Source organism: the organism of the source record quoted next, unplaced genomic scaffold (assembly GCF_019419815.1).
Source record: "Pyrus x bretschneideri cultivar Hongxiangsu unplaced genomic scaffold, Pyrus_bretschneideri_v1 Contig42, whole genome shotgun sequence".
In the NCBI taxonomy this organism is placed as follows: Eukaryota; Viridiplantae; Streptophyta; class Magnoliopsida; order Rosales; family Rosaceae; genus Pyrus; species Pyrus x bretschneideri.
The window spans coordinates 2,189,959-2,208,111 of NW_025999746.1; the positions used below are offsets into that span (position 1 = coordinate 2,189,959).

At 34.9% G+C, this 18,153-nt stretch overlaps 3 protein-coding genes across 4 annotated transcripts; 1 reads left to right on the forward strand and 2 right to left on the reverse strand.

Moving 5' to 3' along the window:
• The first annotated feature begins 5,600 nt into the window (after positions 1-5,600).
• On the forward strand, positions 5,601-7,767 carry LOC103950153 (dof zinc finger protein DOF4.6). Its single transcript, XM_048566547.1, has 2 exons — positions 5,601-5,815; positions 6,290-7,767. The coding sequence occupies exons 1-2, from the start codon at positions 5,792-5,794 to the stop codon at positions 7,211-7,213; spliced, it is 948 nt and encodes a 315-aa protein (XP_048422504.1). The 5' UTR covers positions 5,601-5,791; the 3' UTR covers positions 7,214-7,767.
• Positions 7,768-10,728: 2,961 nt separating this feature from the next.
• Positions 10,729-12,920, reverse strand: LOC103950142 (ORM1-like protein 1). Its single transcript, XM_009361299.3, has 3 exons — positions 12,569-12,920; positions 11,532-11,680; positions 10,729-11,012 (listed from the first exon to the last, which is right to left on the reverse strand). The coding sequence occupies exons 1-3, from the start codon at positions 12,743-12,745 to the stop codon at positions 10,874-10,876; spliced, it is 465 nt and encodes a 154-aa protein (XP_009359574.1). The 5' UTR covers positions 12,746-12,920; the 3' UTR covers positions 10,729-10,873.
• A 1,567-nt stretch (positions 12,921-14,487) lies between these two features.
• LOC103950141 (BTB/POZ domain-containing protein At3g05675) lies at positions 14,488-16,896 on the reverse strand. Of its 2 annotated transcripts, XR_007251725.1 has the most exons (3): positions 16,645-16,896; positions 14,584-16,007; positions 14,488-14,526 (listed from the first exon to the last, which is right to left on the reverse strand). XR_007251725.1 is itself a non-coding variant. In XM_009361298.3 (2 exons), the coding sequence occupies exon 2, from the start codon at positions 15,943-15,945 to the stop codon at positions 14,650-14,652; it is 1,296 nt and encodes a 431-aa protein (XP_009359573.2). In that variant the 5' UTR covers positions 15,946-16,007; positions 16,645-16,896; the 3' UTR covers positions 14,488-14,649. The 2 variants fall into 2 exon arrangements, 1 of the variants encoding a protein (XP_009359573.2); XM_009361298.3 differs by having other exon boundaries at positions 14,488-16,007.
• Between the last annotated feature and the right edge of the window lie 1,257 nt (positions 16,897-18,153).

Below are 18,153 nucleotides of genomic sequence, written 5' to 3' on the forward strand. Positions count from 1 at the left end.
GTTGCTTCTCATCACTTTCATCAACATCCCAACTGAACCTACATTAATGTCAATAATAATAAATTAGTAATTTAAAAAATATTACGTTTTAACAAAAATAATTGTTCATAATTTACTACAAACTTACAATAACTCCCTCAGCATGGACTTCTTCAACTCCTCAGGGACCTTTTTCCAAGATCAAACTCGGCAGAACAATCCTTCCACACCAAATTCCTAATGTCACACCTAAATTCGGCGTACGCCTAAGCCATATTTTTACCTTCAAAGTACAGGCATTTGCTTATGTCGATACCTCTCTATTCGCACTAAAGTTTCTTTTTGCCAAAACCTTCTCTAGAATCGGCCATTCTTTTTTAAACAATTTTTTTTTGAAAACTAGGGTTCTGAAATTGTGTTTATATAGCACTAGGATACCTTTGCGCGACGAAACCATTCGTCGCGCAAATCTCCATGTTCGTCGCGCAAAACGCGTCATAAATGCGCAATAAATGAGAAGGTTTAAACGCAATCTGATCGTGCTTTGCACGACAAACATTTGATATTCGTTGTACAAAGTCATCTTACGTGATGAAACTAGCGTCGTGCAATAAATTTAGCGACGAATGGAATGATTGTAATTATAAAGTTTACGTAAACATATATATCTATGTTTACGTAAACTTTATAATTGCAAACAAATATTCAGAAAATATTTAATACCTTAAATATTTATTCTAAAAATATTTAATACCTTAAATATTTATTCTAAAAATAATTAATACCTTAAATATTTATTCTATAAATAATTAATACATGAAATATTATTCTATAAATAATTAATATGTTAAATATTTATTCTATAAATAATTAATGCCTTAATCCATACAATTATTTTGAGCATAAGTACGATATTCATTGAAGATTGAAAACACATATAAACCAAGGATAGGATGCTTACATTAGCCTCAATAAAAAATAAAAATAAAAAAACCCAACAAGAATTCAAACTTAATTAAGTCCAAATACATAACTTATAAAAAAAAAACCTTAAATTTAAATATTGTCATACAAAACATAAATTTAAAACTACTATTTCTATAGTCCTGGTCCATTCCGCAAGACTTCATAACGCCACCAATTGTAACCTCCCTCCAACGCATCATCCATCAACTGTTCATTCATATCATCATCAAGAGTATACTTATACTGTTACACATATATGCAAATAATTAATTCCAACATAACAAACTTAATTATTGATCCATCAACAATATACTTACTAATAGTTCATCCATCACAAATTTTTTCACATTCTTGGGCACATCTTTCCAAGAATGCCACTCAGTAGTGGGACAATTATTATTCCCCATAGCTACAGCAATCACATGAGTGATATGCGGGTTGGCATCACACACACTCTCATCCTTGTTTTTATCCGCCATCCCAGCATGAACAACATTGTGAAGAATAAGGAGAACACAATTGTGAAGAATAAGGACAGCATAAGCGCATATTTATAAGAAGGTTAGGGCCTTTGTGCGACGAAGGCTTCGTCATGCAAACATCTGTAGTAAATGCAGTATTGATTCCTCTAATTCATCTACAATAAATGGTCAAAACTGACAGGAACTTGCACGACAAATCCTTGGTCGTGCAAATGTCCCTTTTCGTCACGCAAGTTTTTTGTGCAAAAAAACATTACCCCGCGTTTTCTTGCTGACTTTACGTGACGACAACAAGTATTCGTCAAACTAAGTATTCTTGACGACGAACATTTTCGTCGCGCAATTACGTCATGTGCGACAACATATTGTTTGTCGTGCAAAATATCGTTGCGCAATCTGTTTTTTCTACTAGTGTCATTCGATTTAAGGCTGAAAATTGAGAGAGATATGTGACAATTAAAAATGAGTGTTATCTAATTTCACGTTTAGTCTACTTAATTGATAGTATAATAGGACATCAAGAACATAAAGACCAATATAAAGTTACATTAACAACAATGTCATGTGTTATTAACTATAACCTTTAAATGAATTTGTGGTTCCACAATAAAATCAATTAACAATATAAAAAGTAGCTCAACTCCTTATAAGAATAGCCAATATAAGTCGTTGCAAAGTTTGGTTTTTCTGTGATGTAGGACTTTCACTTTCACAACTCATGCACTTTCTCACTTATGGTGAATTTTCAAGCTGAAAACATGGACAACACAAATTGGTAGCATGGGGTCATTGTGCTTCACACGTGGCCAACCTGCATTAATTGTTACTATGAAAAAGTTGAGGTTCCACCATAAAACTAACTGTCAATATGCAGAGTGGTCAATTATTTAGTTTTTCTTTGATGTGGACTTTTCTCTTTCACATCTTCATAACCTTGTCATTATTATATAATCTTGTGATAAAATTTTTTAGACCTAGCATAATTCACCAACAACACCATCGATATTGTCTCAACTTAACCATCTATTTCTTAGGTGTTGAGTTTTATTACAAAAGGCATCGGTGATATTCGAAGTGAAACTCCCACACATAAGTTGTATATTAATTTTGTATTTCTCCAGTGTGAGAATCTATTCTCCAGCATCTCCCCCCACAAGTGATCCCACATGGGAACCAACATCGAGAACTGGTCAACTCATTATGTCGGAACTAATGCAACTTTTCGAGAGCCTCAACATCATTCATTTGCTAGAGCCTACACAACCTTTTGCCAGCCCAGTCATTCAATACCCTTAAGTTAGAGCTAAAGTAACTTTTATAAAGCCTATTAAGGAGGTAAATTCGAGCCCAGTAAACCAGCCCAGGCATGTCAGAAGAATATCCTACTCTGATATCATAATAAACTTTTATAGGCTCAGCATGGTCCACCAACATCACCAATATTCTCAACTTAACCACCTATTTCTAGTTATTGAGTTTATCAAAAAATGTTTTGGTGACCCTATTCTCTAATACCTTGGACCATAAAATTTGATGATTATAGTGTATTAATATTTTAAAGAGGTATAAGGTGTATTAATATTTTTCAGTGTTGTAACTTAATATAAGTTATATAATAAATTTGCTTACAATAAATAAAAAAAATTGCCTAGGCCCATCTAGTCCCCTAGGCGCTAGACCTCGTCTGGTCCGACTACGGCCTAGTGATTTTTAAAACACTGGATATAGCTATACGAACTTAGATTTATGTTGACATGGAATCACAGTCGTGGGACATATTTTAAAGAAGTGGACTATTACTAATAACAGCTCACAAAAATTATGTTTTTATTGAGTTTCTCTATTTTAAATCTTAATGTCCTCAATTACAACACCATATTTCACCTCAAAATGTAGGACCAGAACATCTTAATACCAAAAATTGTAGTAGTTGGATGTAGGCTTTCATTGAAATATTGTTCCTTTATTGATTCAATTATATACATCTCCTGAATTAATGTCGTAGCTAGAAATTGGAAACTAAGTGAATGCTATTAGTGAATGCTGGCATGTAATATGTTCAAAGCTGATGTTAGAGAGTCATTTTTGGTAAGAGATGGGTTTTGGTTAAGTCGGCATTTAAGAGGAGATGCAAAACCAGTAGTTATGTAGTCAAGTCGCTTTTCATACCTGCATTCTATGCTTAATACCATCCATTTTGGTATCAAATTTATTATAAATCTATCAGAGAAGGCTTTTACTCTAGCGTTGAATTGAATTAGTATCAATATAAAAAGGAAATATTAAAGTTATAGAGTAACATAAGTTTGTGAAAATATAAATAAAAAATCTAAAGAAATAATCTTAGTGAAACAAAAATAAAAAATTCTAAGGTCCTTAGGGATTGTGACCATGCCCTGCACTGGGAATGGTATCTATATAAAGTTAACGTCTTCAAATTTATCACAGAGCTATTTTGTTCCTTAATTAGCAAGACTTCATGTGTGACAAGAATAAGATGATTAATGTCATGTGCTGAAATATATCAGAATCTCTTTTAAGTGGTCATGAATGCACCCTTTTAATATGAGCCGTAAACATTTCTTACCTGAGTTGCTAAACTCTATATTCTACATAGCTTGGGTAAAAAAATTGGTTCAATTTGTGTTCCTGTATACAAATGGTTGAATGAAGAGTTGAACATATATTTACAGACTCGGATAGAGCGTTAAACATAGGTGCATTTTGATCCGAAAAATAATCACAGACTTCAAATTGTTTAACCTTTTATTCGACACTTATTATAAGGGGTCATTTGATTGAGGTTGACTCGATGGTAGGGCAGATAGAATGATGAGTACGAGTAGGCTAAGTCTAAAGTTCGAAACTATCTAGTTTAACAAAAAAATGAAAAATAAAATAAAATTCCTGAAGCCTGAGGTATCTTGTATCCCACACCCCGAAAGGTAAGACTAATTAATCCCTAGTAGCCCGAAAAGGCTGAAGGCGTTTCAACCCATGCATGGCCACTGTCAAATGGCACAACATCCCCTCAAGGCTTTCAACTAGGAAACACCCTTTTTTTTGCTAGCTTAGTGCCTCAAACTCACGACCAAGGAGCATACCTAACTTGGAATTCTACTGGACCACTTCCCATGGCTAAAAAATTAAAAATGTTTCAGTTGGTGCAGTTCCCCATTTTAATTTCATGAACTCTTAGCTAATTAACCTAGACTCATTATTGAGCTACAGAAATTATTGGTACTATAATACATATGACCCCATGTGGCAAGTAGCATTACCACAGGGATTACCATATTCAAGCCTTGAAATGAATGGTGAGTCATTCTAGATGCTTCATGCATAAATGGTTTTTACATGATGATATAGAAAAATTATTGGAGTCTGGTTGTCCCCCAAATTATAGTGACATATGTAGTATCTATATAAGCTCTAGTAGCTAGCAAACTATAGCTTAGTTATATATGTAGCATTCATCAGCAAAACCCCAAATCAACTTGGACAAGTCCATTGCCTTAATTTTGTCTGTCAAATTTGACCCATTTAGTTTTCGAAGAACACAAAAAATATGGATTATTTATATGTCGTATTAGGGTTCCTTTCTCTGTGCAGTGCAGTGCATGCATGCTAGCTAACAAACATTATTTATCTTTATAACGGAAAACAGCCTACAAATAAAAAGAGAACTTAAGCTAGGGTTAGGGTGATTGAATAGGCTGGGGAGAAAATATGACTAGCAAGCCGTATTTTCTGGTCAGAAAAGGGGAAAAGACCCTCTACCAAAAGATTTATGTACATCGAAAGCTAAAACCCACAAGGCACAAAGTTTGATTTTATATTGCCACCGGACCATCATTTTTAATTACTAAATCTGCAGAAAAATATTCGCCCTCGGAAGGTCAGGAATAAAATATTTTGAAAATGAAAAAAATTATTAGTATATTAATTCTAGAGAGACTTATCTATGTAAATTATATGATGTCGATTGTTGATAATTGAATTATTACTTAAGTATTAATTAATATGCTTATTTTCTACTAGTAACACACCATATAATTTACAAAAGTAATTTAAAAAATTGTCGACCTAAATTACCTATTATATTTGATTATACAACTCAACCCTCAACCCCCCCCTCTCTCTCTCTCTCTCTCTCTCTCTCATACACTAGCCAGAACACATAAAGCAAGGGCCATACATACACAGAACGTCCACAAACAAAACCCTCTCAAAAACAATCTTTTCTTTTTTGTTTTCCAGCTTTTGTAACCAGTTTCAAGAAAAGTTGTTTTTTCGCTCTTTTTGAGGAAAACAGTTTTCTTCTTCCTATAGCTCTCCCTCTTTGTGCACTCAAGTTTTCAGCCATGGATACTGCTCAGTGGCCACAGGTAGACAGATTTTCTTCATTTTTCATTTTTCATATCAAACCTTTTTTCCGCTTCCTCTTTTTAATTCTATGAATAATTTAGACATATATATATATATATATAAATTTAATGGCCTTTTGGTTCCTCTTTTCTTTCTGTAAGGATACTGATATGATATGGTATTCAGTGCAAGTCCCCACTCAGTTTTTGGATTTAGTTTTTATCAGTTCTTCAACATGATCTTTCACTTTACCTTTTGTTTAGGTGATAAAGGAAAAAAGAGTCCAATTTTCTTCTGTTGTTTTTGTTTCTCTCTTTTGTTGTTGGCTAATACAATTTTCAGAAAGTGTAAATTAAAAAAGCAGCTCCTCAGTTGTTTTGTTTTGCTTGTCTTTCTGCCATTTCTCTAATTTCACAGTATTACTACTGATCAAATATTATTTCTTTTGTTTGATCTGAAATTTATCTTCTTCCTTTTGCTATTGGCTTTTTTAGGGAATTGTGGTGAACCCAATAGAAGAGATAGTGACAAACTCATGCCCTAAGCCTGCAGCAGCTAATAATTTAGAGAGGAAGGCAAGGCCTCAGAAGGAACAAGCCCTAAACTGTCCAAGGTGCAACTCCACCAACACCAAATTCTGCTACTACAACAACTACAGCCTCACACAACCAAGGTACTTCTGCAAGACTTGCAGAAGGTACTGGACTGAAGGTGGGTCCCTCAGAAACATCCCAGTTGGAGGTGGTTCGAGGAAGAACAAGAGATCTTCATCCTTAAACAATTCTCCATCAACAACTTCTAACAATTCTTCTTCTTCCTCAGCATCCAAAAGGCTTCCTGATCTGATTCACCAAAACCCTAAAATTAATCAAGCCCAAGATCTGAACCTCACTTTCCCATCCACTAATCAAGATTTCAGGAATATTATCTCTGATCACTTGCTTAATCACCATCATCAACAATTTCCAAACAACAACATCAATAACGAAAACACCAACAGGCAGCAAAACCACATTTCTTCTTCTTCCCCAACTTCTACTTCTACAACTACAACAACATCCCACCTTTCAGCCTTGGAGCTTCTCACTGGGTTGACTTCTAGGGGTTTGAACTCCTTCATGCCTATGCCAGTCTCATCAGACCCCAACAACAACAGCAACACTATATATAATAGTCCCTCTGGACTAATTAATCCCATGCAGGATTTCAAGCCAACTCTTAATTTTTCACTTGACGGGCTTGGAAGTGGGTATGGGAGTCTTCAAGGTCATCATGTACAAGAGAGCAGTGGGAGGCTTTTGTTTCCATTTGAAGATTTGAAACAAGCTCCTTCAGGAGGTGCGATTAATGAGCACAACAAGGAGCATGGAGATTCAGCTGGGTATTGGACTGGAATGCTAGGAGGAGGATCATGGTAATTAGTAATTACAAGAAGAGATTTGCATAATGGGTTTTTCTTAGTTGTGGTTTTAAACTCTTTATTAATCTTTGGTGGTGGGTGACTTAATGTTTGGATTTCTTCATAAGTTAACTAACAGATAGGATACATGGGTTTTCTTTAATTATCATCTATTTTCCTTCTCTTTTTTTCTTGGAATTTCCTTTACTTTTTTGAAGTGGATGTTGCTGGGTTTTTGAAGCTTATTTTAGATTTGGCTTCAGAATGACTTCTTATATGTAAGGAGTCCACCATTGTTCTTTATATGTAAGAAGCCAAGTAGTGTTCTTGAGAAAAAAGGCCAAGGAAGATAGAAGCTATGGTATCAATCAAGACCAGCCCAGATTTTTTTAGGGTAGAAAAAAAAAGAGGCATATGGCATGCACTGTATAACCAGATGCCCTTTTTAATATTTCATGTAATTTCTTCTAGTTCTATCACTACAAGAAAATCAATGGGCAGCCCTCTCCACTGTAATGTGCCACTAATTGGTTGGCTTGGTATGATAAATAATATGTAGAATTTGCAACTTAAGTTGTAAGGTTCTGAAGTGGATGCAATATAAATATAAATATAAATAAATAAATATATATATATATATGTATGTATGTATGTAAATATTGTTGTTTTAGCAGGATTTTAGTTTAAGGTTTTATTCAAAAACAGAGATTCTTCCAGCCATTACACAAAGATCTCCATGAAGAATATGAGAACAAAGTTTGCTAGCGGAAGACCCAGGTAAGAACTCTGATGCCTTCCACGCGACTTGGTAATAAACAACTTTTCAAAAAAGCAGCTTCTACTTCTCTCCATGTTTTAATTAGAACCCCTAAAACTGCTACTTCAACCAAAAGCTCACCTACTGACGAAATACACATATCCAAACAGTTCAGAAGACTCCCTCACAATGTCCCATTTCCTGGAATGATATCATTGCTTCCATGCCACACCCCCTTCTTTTCTTTTGTTTTTTCCCTCAAGTGAAGGATTTGAGAGAAAGATCTGACAAACCCTACTTTTTTTTGTCTTTGTTGGGACCCACAAACATTCCCCTTGGCAAGTGTGCTAAAGAAAGAATAATACACCCCACTAAGTTGATCTATCTAGATCTGGACTCTCAAATTTTTAATTTTTAAATTACATTCTCTCTTGCTGTAAGCCACTTGTGGTGTGTATACACATAAAAGAAATGAAACCCACACACTATTTTACTCTTTTGTTGTTTTGTTTTTTAATTTCTACGTTCTAAAGATTATAAATAAATAGAAATGAAAAGAAAAAAAAGTATATAAAGATGTATAATAACTAGCAAATGTAAGATGTATTTAGTATTCATTATTTAAAATATCTATATATGTAAGAATATTGACATGTAAATTTATGGAAATATAGATATCGATATTGGAAAAACAAGATCGTATTGGTGACGCATATATAAGAAGTGAGTTGACGTTTGCGGTCATAGTTGTTGTTTCTTGCCATGGATTAGGCATATCAACTCATTCAGATTTAATCGAATTAGAAAAGAATTTCTAAAACAAAAATTCTAAGTTCAAAATCTACAATGAATTATGGCAAATTTTCTGTAGTGAATTAGTAAATATCATTCCATATCGATCCTTGATTTTTTATTTTATTTTTTTTTATTTTTTGTTTCAAATATTTCAATGAAACTGACTATTTCCTGGATATTTTAAACACTGAATATACCATACCACCCCTCCCTTAACATGGTTGAGGTCATTTTCCGGCTAAATTATCACGGTTTATTTTATAACACGTTAATCCAACTTAGGTTTCTCCAAGGGCTTTTTTGGGAATCCCAACATGCCCATTGTCATTAGAGCAGATTTGCTCTCCTAAGCATCCGAATTTAAATCCCGGCCGTTCATATGTGCAGCAGAGAAAATCTGGTGATTAGATAGAGATCACTTTGGTCCAAGTTGACAATGAAAGTGACAAACCCATCTTCCTAAAGTTAATCACCAACAAATGAAAAATCTATTGGCCATCCCAACTATTTACATAAAAATATCAATTAAAATAAAAATAAAAATAAATTAGAAAAAAGGGTGGAAAGTGGATTTGATTGATCAAATGTTGTTGGTGGATTCTTGTGTGTTGTGTTTTTGTGTTTAGGTTTTCTCAATAAACAAAACATGTTCCAATTTTATCTCTTACCTTTCTTGAGTTAAAACCACAGAAGCAACCTTTGTTTTTGGCAAGGCGTGAAACATCTGCCTGCTCTCTTTACATTCTTTCAAACCTATAATTCCCTTAACCTAACTCATAGGATAAAGACGTATGCATGATCAAATGAGCACCGTTATTATTGGACACAAAAAAATTACGTTCATCAAATCTGCTCACCAAATGACATGTTAGAACTTAATTAGAACACATCGTGTTATAAATTATAATTTAATAAAAGAGGGGGTAAAGCATGGGTATGACAGCATAATTATGTGATTAGTTAAAATTACTCCCACAAAAGCATGTGACCTCATGTATTTTGGTCTCATCTAATCCCCCACATCGATCACACTGTGTGTGGGACTTTCCCTAACGAAACGCTCCCTATCAAGTTTTCTTTGCCAGAGGGAATCCATACTCAGAGAAACGGAAGACTACAAATATCATTTGATGAAAATACCTGAGGAAGACTTTCATATAACAAGTTTACCATCACAGTGGCATCCCGCGTCACTAATAGAAAGCCTTGTGTAAGACTTTTTCCCTATGGCCTTGTACTTGTGGTTCAAACCATCAAGTATCAAGTGCCAGTGAAACCGTTCCCCCTATGTCCTAGTAGCATCGCTCTATCGGCAAAACATTATACAGAGATTCTTTGTCTAAAAGTCAAGGTCTCCAACATCACGAGGTAGAATAGAAAGAACGTTTTAGCTTGAGGAGTTAAAGGGCAAAATTGAGGGATTCTATGAGTTAAATTTGAACTATTGATGTTGTCACACATCTGATGGCTACTTTACGAGATCCCAATTTCAAATTCTCTTTTGAAATGTAAGGAAAAAAAAAAACAAGGGTCCTGAAATTTCATCTCAATAATTGAACTATTGATGTTGTCACACATCTGATGGCTACTTTACGAGATCCCAATTTCAAATTCTCTTTTGAAATGTAAGAAAAAAAAAAAACAAGCGTCCTAAAATTTCATCTCAATAATCCCAATCGCCCAAACAAATTGAGTCCATCCAACCCAATAGCACCTTACAGACGATGAAAGAAAATTGAACCAAGATGGAGACAGGTCTAGGGTCCATCTTTAATTATGTTTCTACAGTATTATTCGTCACCGGGGACCGGAACCGGCCATAATTAGTAAAAATACACCCAAGGGTTTTGGGAGAGTATAAATACGGGGTAATAAGACGGAAACTTCTCTATCCAGAAATAAATAAGTGCACTGAAATCTGAAACTCAGCAATGATAGCACTTTTATATCCGTATGGTATGAATGAATGTAACAGAGAGCAGTGGAGGGGTAAGAGAATTCACTTCATTCAAAAAAATAATACACTGTTTCCAGTTTCAATATTTCAACAGGGACTTTACCGTTATGTCCGAATGCCAAAATGATTAGAGCAAGAGAACTATAGTCATGCTTGATCTTTTAGAGATATCAGTGATCAGCATTGATTCCGAATATACGAACCTTGTGCATGTTTGGGAACTTTGCAACTACCAACACAAAAACTGCTAGTGTGTTAAAGATGAGCATTGGATTTTGATAGTCTGTCGTGTGAGAGGCTATTAAGTACCTGCCAAATAAAAGATGATGGATGCATAAGTGAAACAGATGTCTAACCGAGGTAGGATTATTCGATACAGTAACAGCACATGTGAGGAAGAAAGTTGCATATCGCATCAGCATCTTTCTGCTCTAACAAAAGCATTTCTATAAGATCAAATTAAGTCTAACCAGAAAAATGCAACTTCTGTATAACAGCAATGTTGAATCAAACTTAATGGATGACTATATACAGAAGCACTCACCTACGAGACTTAAATTGAGGGACACTGTATTTAATTGTTGGTCTGGAAACGACTGTTGTAATCAATAATACATTGAAGTGAATGCAGCCCTAAATACATTGTCCTTCCCTTGTCACTCAATTTAAGTCCCTTAAGTGAGCACTTCTTGTTCTAGTCTAGTTTACTCATTTTCACTTGGTAGTAAAGGGTGTTTATGTGCGAGGAGTGAGATCTATTGGCAAAATTCTATAATTTATCCAGAAAGCAATCTGGAAGGCTTATAAAGAAAAACTTGAAGTACTTACAACACAACAGGCACGACAGTTAGAAACTTTCTGTTTCGAGTGAGCTGGTTGCCATTGTCTATTTGCTCCCACCATGTCAGTGCGTTGTAGATACCCTGGTCATCTGCAAATGGTGTTCCTTTCTTCCAGTGAAAAAAGTGATAAGTAACCTGAAGACAATCAGAAAACGTTTTACTTTTCCCAATAAGACGCATAACAGATACTTATAACATAAAATCAGCAGCAACAAATTCGAAGAGGCTTCAAATCAACTCAATTAATTGGGTAGTGAGAACCGAATGAATCTTTCATTTATCAGTATGAAGTTTACTATTCCAAATTACAATAACATAACGTGGAAACCCTCTGACTATATTCCTCAGATAAAAGTTGTTCATTCCACTGTACCCAATGCTTAGCAAAATCTGCGCTTCAGCATCCACATACCGATCCCTTAAAACTCAATCTTATTTCCTGGAGTTAAATCACAGCAACAGACACATGCCAAAATGCATCACCGTCTATGAACTAATTCAATACAATATCTCTTTCACTCTCCCTCCACACTGCGTACCGATTCTGAATTTTTTGAGAGCTTATAATTGAACAGAGACTTGTTCATCGATTCTACTTTCTACCCCATCTCTACTACAGAACTGAACAAGAGAGTAGTTTCTTCTCCTTCCGCCTCCGTGCAAATTAAAATGATTACACAAACAACATAGACCTATATGAACTGAAGATAAAAATTTCGGGATTCTCGAAATTTCAGCTAATCGATTAGAAATTTCTACATCCTGTCTAGTGTTTAGAAATTTCTACAATTCGATTCAATATAACATAAGATCACATTCAAGTAGGATTCATTCATGCTAATGCGTTCTTCATCAATCACAACAACCCTAAACGATTCATCAACTCAGATTCACAATCACAAGCAAAGTAATTAACCTAATCCGCCACCATATCAAACCAAATCGAACAGGAAAAAAAATAAGAAGATTAAGCTTAACCTAAAAACAAATAAATAAGGAAACAAGATTGGGGAGAGAGAATACGAGGAAGTGGGACAGGTGGACGACGGTCCAGGCCATGCCGGGAGAGCAAGAGAAGAGGCAGAGGACGGTGAGCCACGAGAAGAACACCATCAGAATGTAGGTCGTCCAGACTCCGGGGTACGTGAACCACTCCGTGTTCCGATTCAGATCCGTCGGTCGCACCGCCGTTACGTACATTTTCCGATCCTCTTTTTTTCTGGACTTTTTTTTGCTGATTTTTTTTGGATTAAGAAACGAATTAATTGACCGGAAGAGACTACGAGATGAAGATTAAGATTAACGACGACGACGATGATGGGAGTGTTAATAAGGAACAGCCTGCTCATCATCACCGACGTCGAAAACGAAAAGAAAATGAGACGATATTTTGGTGGATTTGGGGAAGTTGCGTTGCAGTCAGTTTGAGATTCGTGGGATTTTTGGGGCTGCCGACTTGGCGTGTTTTTTTTTTTTTTTTTTTTTGTTGGATTTAATATTTTATTTCCTTTTCTTTAAAAATGGGGAATAATACGGGCAAGTCATGGTTATCCACCTTTTATCGTCGAAGAGTATAATCTGATTTTACTAAGAAGGAATGACTCATAAAGACATTTCAGCCTCTCCTGACCACAAGTCTGACTTCCAAACCCATAACAGATTTTGAACCGAGATATCTAATTTTTAATTTGAAAAAAAGTCTCATAATTCATTTTTTAAGCTCGTGGTTGATTAAATAATTTACTTAGGAAATTAGAAAAATGGAATTGGAGCGAAGGAGTATGATTGATGATGAATATATTTAACGGTGGGTGATGGAGTCGGTGCTAAGAGCTCTACCTAACTATATTTCATCTCAGTCGGACTTTGTATTAAAAAATAAAAAACTAAAAAACTAATGAAAAGATTTGAAAACTTTAAGTTTTAATGATAAGCACAAAATAAAATGTAAAGCAAATAATACCATGATTGATTTTTTAGTATAAAAATATGATTTTTTGTTAAGGTGAACAGTACCGCAGACTTTTCATTAAAACTCCCTTAAAAAAATCATGGTTACTTACCAATTGATTTTAATTTAGGAAACTTTAACGAAAAGCTTCCAGTACTATTCACTTTAACGAAAAACCACATTTTTACATTAAAAAATCAATTCTGTTACTACCCAAATAAGTGTCTAGATAGCACTACCCAAATAAATGTGTTATGCATCCTCTCCCCCCCCCCCAAAAACTATGTTTCCAACAACAAAAGAATTCTGATTATTGAAGAAAAGTGTGTTTCCAAAATATCATTTCTTTTGTTTTTTTTTGTGTCTTTCAATGATGACTTATTGTGGTCTCGCTTGCAATGATTATATGTGGCATCGCACTTGTGCAATGACCTATGTGTTTGTCAGTGTTAAATTCGTACTGGAGACATCTCGTAGGATAGGGCAGTGCTTGTGGTGGCCGGGGTTTATTGTTGTTTGTTTACTTGTGCAAATTTACTCTAGATCAATTTATTGATCACTAGGGCTTATGTACCCGATTGGCAACCCTTGTAATTGTTTGTGAAGTTCAATAAAATATCACTCTATCGTTTCCTGTCAAAAAATAAATAAATAAAAATTATAAACCCCAAGTGTGTTTTCAAATATGCTTTGAGGAATTGCTTTTTAATTTTTTTTCTTTGGAGATTAAAAGTATTTCTAATATTAGAGATAAAAGAAAACAATTGGATGTTTGTGATGGTTAGCCTCCACACCACTCTACGTAACAAAATTCGAATTAGATTTATGGATAATACTCGCGTGTACTTACCTTTTAATTTTGTCCAATTATATTTTAATACATGCTTTATTATTTTAGAAAATAATAGATATTTCATTAATTTTTTTGGAATTTTGAAAAATGGGATCATAACATTTACTTGTGTTCTTGTGGGGGAGAATAAATTGTAACGGTTGGAATTTGGAAACTATATTGATATAAAGCTCAATTCTTCAAAGGAGCTTAATAATGTCAAAATGCAAGAATATAACATCAACGACCAATTAACTTTCTTCCTATTTCAACAGAATATTAATCTTACAACACATAAGGAGGCCAAAGCAAAAACAAAATTCAGAGGCTCACAGTTGCATTGCCAGCCCCATCCAATCCCTCCACTAATCTTCTCTTTGCAGACTTCGTTCTAAAACACCACACCTCAAACGCCTCGCTCAAGTCTGGATACCTGACCTGCTCGGCTCCCATCCAGTCCGCCAGAATGTCCGCTTGATCATTCGAAGGCAATGCCAGCACTAATGTCACCATGGCCCCTTCAATGCTCTGGCACAAGTCTTCGCTCATCTTGTATGGAAAACCTGTTCCCTCGCTACCCTTTGAATCCAAGAGGGGCTTCATCTTCCTTATATAAGGCAGCCATGTCTTTAGTAACGAGACGCGGATTGGAGTTGGAAGAATCACATTGCCATAGCCAACTGCTTCCAAGACTTTAGCAGTTACTTCTATTAGCTTAATTTTCAAACCCCACATAAAAGAATCAAGTTTTTTATCCTCGACTACTCCTAAAACGTTGCTCGAGCTTTCAGCCCAGTTGGATACGAAATCCTTCATCAAATCCATCTTCCCGAGTATGTTACACATCCACTCGAGATCAGATAAACTATGCAATATATTCTCCTCTGCCCTATCAGATACAAAGTCGGGCTCCAAAAGTAGGGCAGACAACTCCTTTTCAAACGTCGAATAAATCTGCAATAGACCCATTCTCAACACTGATTTTACTTCATCATCAGCTGTGACCAACGGTGCATCCTCATCTTCTCCTAGCATGAATTCAACTTGTTCTTGCGCAGAAGTTTTAAGCTCGTTACCGAATGGAGGACATGGTCCGCAAATGGATGTGGCAACGCGAACTGCTGATACAAAAACGTTTTTGGTGGCAGCTAAATCAACAGGTTGGATCCTGGCTAATATCGGCATTGCTATTGGACCCAATTTTGAAACTGCTTTTAGAATAAGTTCCTCTTCTTTGTCCTCCCAAGGAACAGCTTCCAAGTACTGGATGCAGCTGCGCACAATCTCTTCACACTGGAAGGCAACTGCTACCTGAAGAATACCAAGTGCAGATTTAACAGAGTCGAACAAGTCCAAAATTGAGTCTGCTGGAAGATAAAGCAGCTTCAACAGGTTGACATGGTGATCATAGTTAACCTCTGAGCAATGTATATTAATGCAATCACTAGAGCTCGGGTGAGATAGCCGGTTGGCGAAGTACTTGCTCCTATTTATCAGAACCAAGGAGTGGGAATAGAACCGTTTCGGTGTACCTTCTCTATTCTTCAAGCATATAACAACATCACTGTTTTTCCGATCACCAAATCTGCAGGGCTTGGTCTGTAAAGCTTTGTCCATGTGAGCGAACAATGCTCATGCTTCAAGCAATCGAAAGTGCAAATTTTCGGAGTCGTTTTTAACTGAAGATTGAGATTTTCTTAGATATTCAGTTCACATAATCTAAACAAAATCAACATAATGTACATAAACTTGCATATTGTATACATTTGTATGCAATCATCTATGTCACCAATTGACCACAATCTACTTAATTTTTCAGCATCCAACATATTTAACAAATAATTCCTAATTAGATACTTAACAGATAATAATTACTGGAAATTAAATCAAACCCAACGATAAGAAACAAGATTACTGCAGCTACAAAGAACCTCAATTAACCAAACAACTCAGGATTTACTTAACATTAACCATTCAATATATCAAATTAACAAACCCCTAATTGTGGTAATGACAGCAAAGAACTAAACACAGATTAAGAGCTAAACACAAATATATTTCCAATAAAAAGAATTAAGAACTAAACCCAATATATTTCCACTAAAAAAGAATAATTATTGAATTCTCACAGACCACAGGTATATATATATTACTAAATAATAAAAACCCATTAAGTTTATCCAATTCCCTTTCAATTATTTGGAGCAAAATATTCAAAGTTCCAATCTTTTTTTTTTTTTTTATTGCGCTCAAATAAAAATTTCATTTTTGCTTTTCAAATTCGTACTTCTGAAAGAATAAATAAATAAAACTCACCTTTAATTTTATCAACCGCAGAAATGGATCTGCAGTGGTTCAGTGAAAAATAGAACCTTAATTGCGAAGGGTTAAAAACGCGCAGATGAAGCCCTCCATTGGAGGCTCTGATTTTTTTGAGTTGAGCTTTTTCGGTTGTGAGAGCTTTGAGGAAGAAGAAAGCTTTGGAGTGAAAGGCCAAATGTAATGACCAAATAGCCCTTGTGTATGATACGTAACTTGGAATGATGTGCTGCTACAACAATATGGTAGAGGAGCAAATTAACATGAATATGAAGGGCAATTTTGTGCAAATAAACATGGGACATCAGTTCATTACCCTAAATTGGGGACAAATGATTGGTGGAGACAAGGGGTTATTTGTTTTGGATTGGATTTGGATCTTAGCATCAACTTGGCAAATTGGCATGCCCACTTGCCCTTTTCCATCTTTATAATTTATTTGTAAAAAGATTGAAAGATTTGTGTCTATCTACTATATTGACCTCGAAATTTAAACTCATTTAACAATAATAAATAGAGTTGTAAGTTATCCTTTATAGTCATATGTTAATATAGGAAACATAACTCATTAAAATCACGAAAAAAAACTTCATGCACAAATATCAAACTTTTTTTTTTGCAAGAAATGTTATTTATTTGTACGTAGATAAACTGATACATACAATTTGTAATTGTCGTAGGAATTTTTTATTTTTTATTTTAGAAAATGATAATTTATGTAATATATAGCAATTCTAAATAGATTACATTTTATGGAACTTTAACGAAAACCTCCCAGTATTGTTAATATAATCTTCCTAGTATTTTCTATACAAAAAAGAGGAAGAAAATAGATCATCCAATTGGTTTTTGTTACCAATTCTTGTTGTTTGGAGGACTAGGGCCCAAAAGCCCAAAAAGCCACAAAGCTAATACACCATTATTTGCAACTTGGTACAAAAGAATGATAAAAATTGGTGATTTGATAGGAAGGGCCTAAGATAATAAGGATACTCTTTGGACACCCAAAAGTTTACTATGGTCACAACTAAAAGAAATGTATTTGAAGTTGGGTGTCCAAAGCCAGTTCTTGAATGCCCATAACTCACACTTCGGATTTGCAGAAGCTTGTTCAGCAAGGAACGAGCGCGTGGCAGGCTTAGTCAATAGTCACATCTACCAGAGGGAAGAATATTTACATTTGAAAGTCGAAGCTGATAGCTTCACTGTTCACTAGCTATTCTTTGCTGGAATTTCTCATCCACAATGTTGAAAGAGGTGCAAAGTTCGACTTCAATGTCTTAAAAATATTCACATAAAAAAAAAAAAAAAAAAAAAAAACGGGTTCATGGTAATTTGTGTGATCGATTATTCTTGATCTTCTTAACAAACAAAACATGTTTTTCCTATTAACAATAGAAATGATGGAAAGCCTCGGACACGAATGAAGCGCATGCCAAATTATTAAATAACACTTGAAGAAAAAGTTTTAGTTTGTGATGATGATCATCCCTGCGTACTCATAAG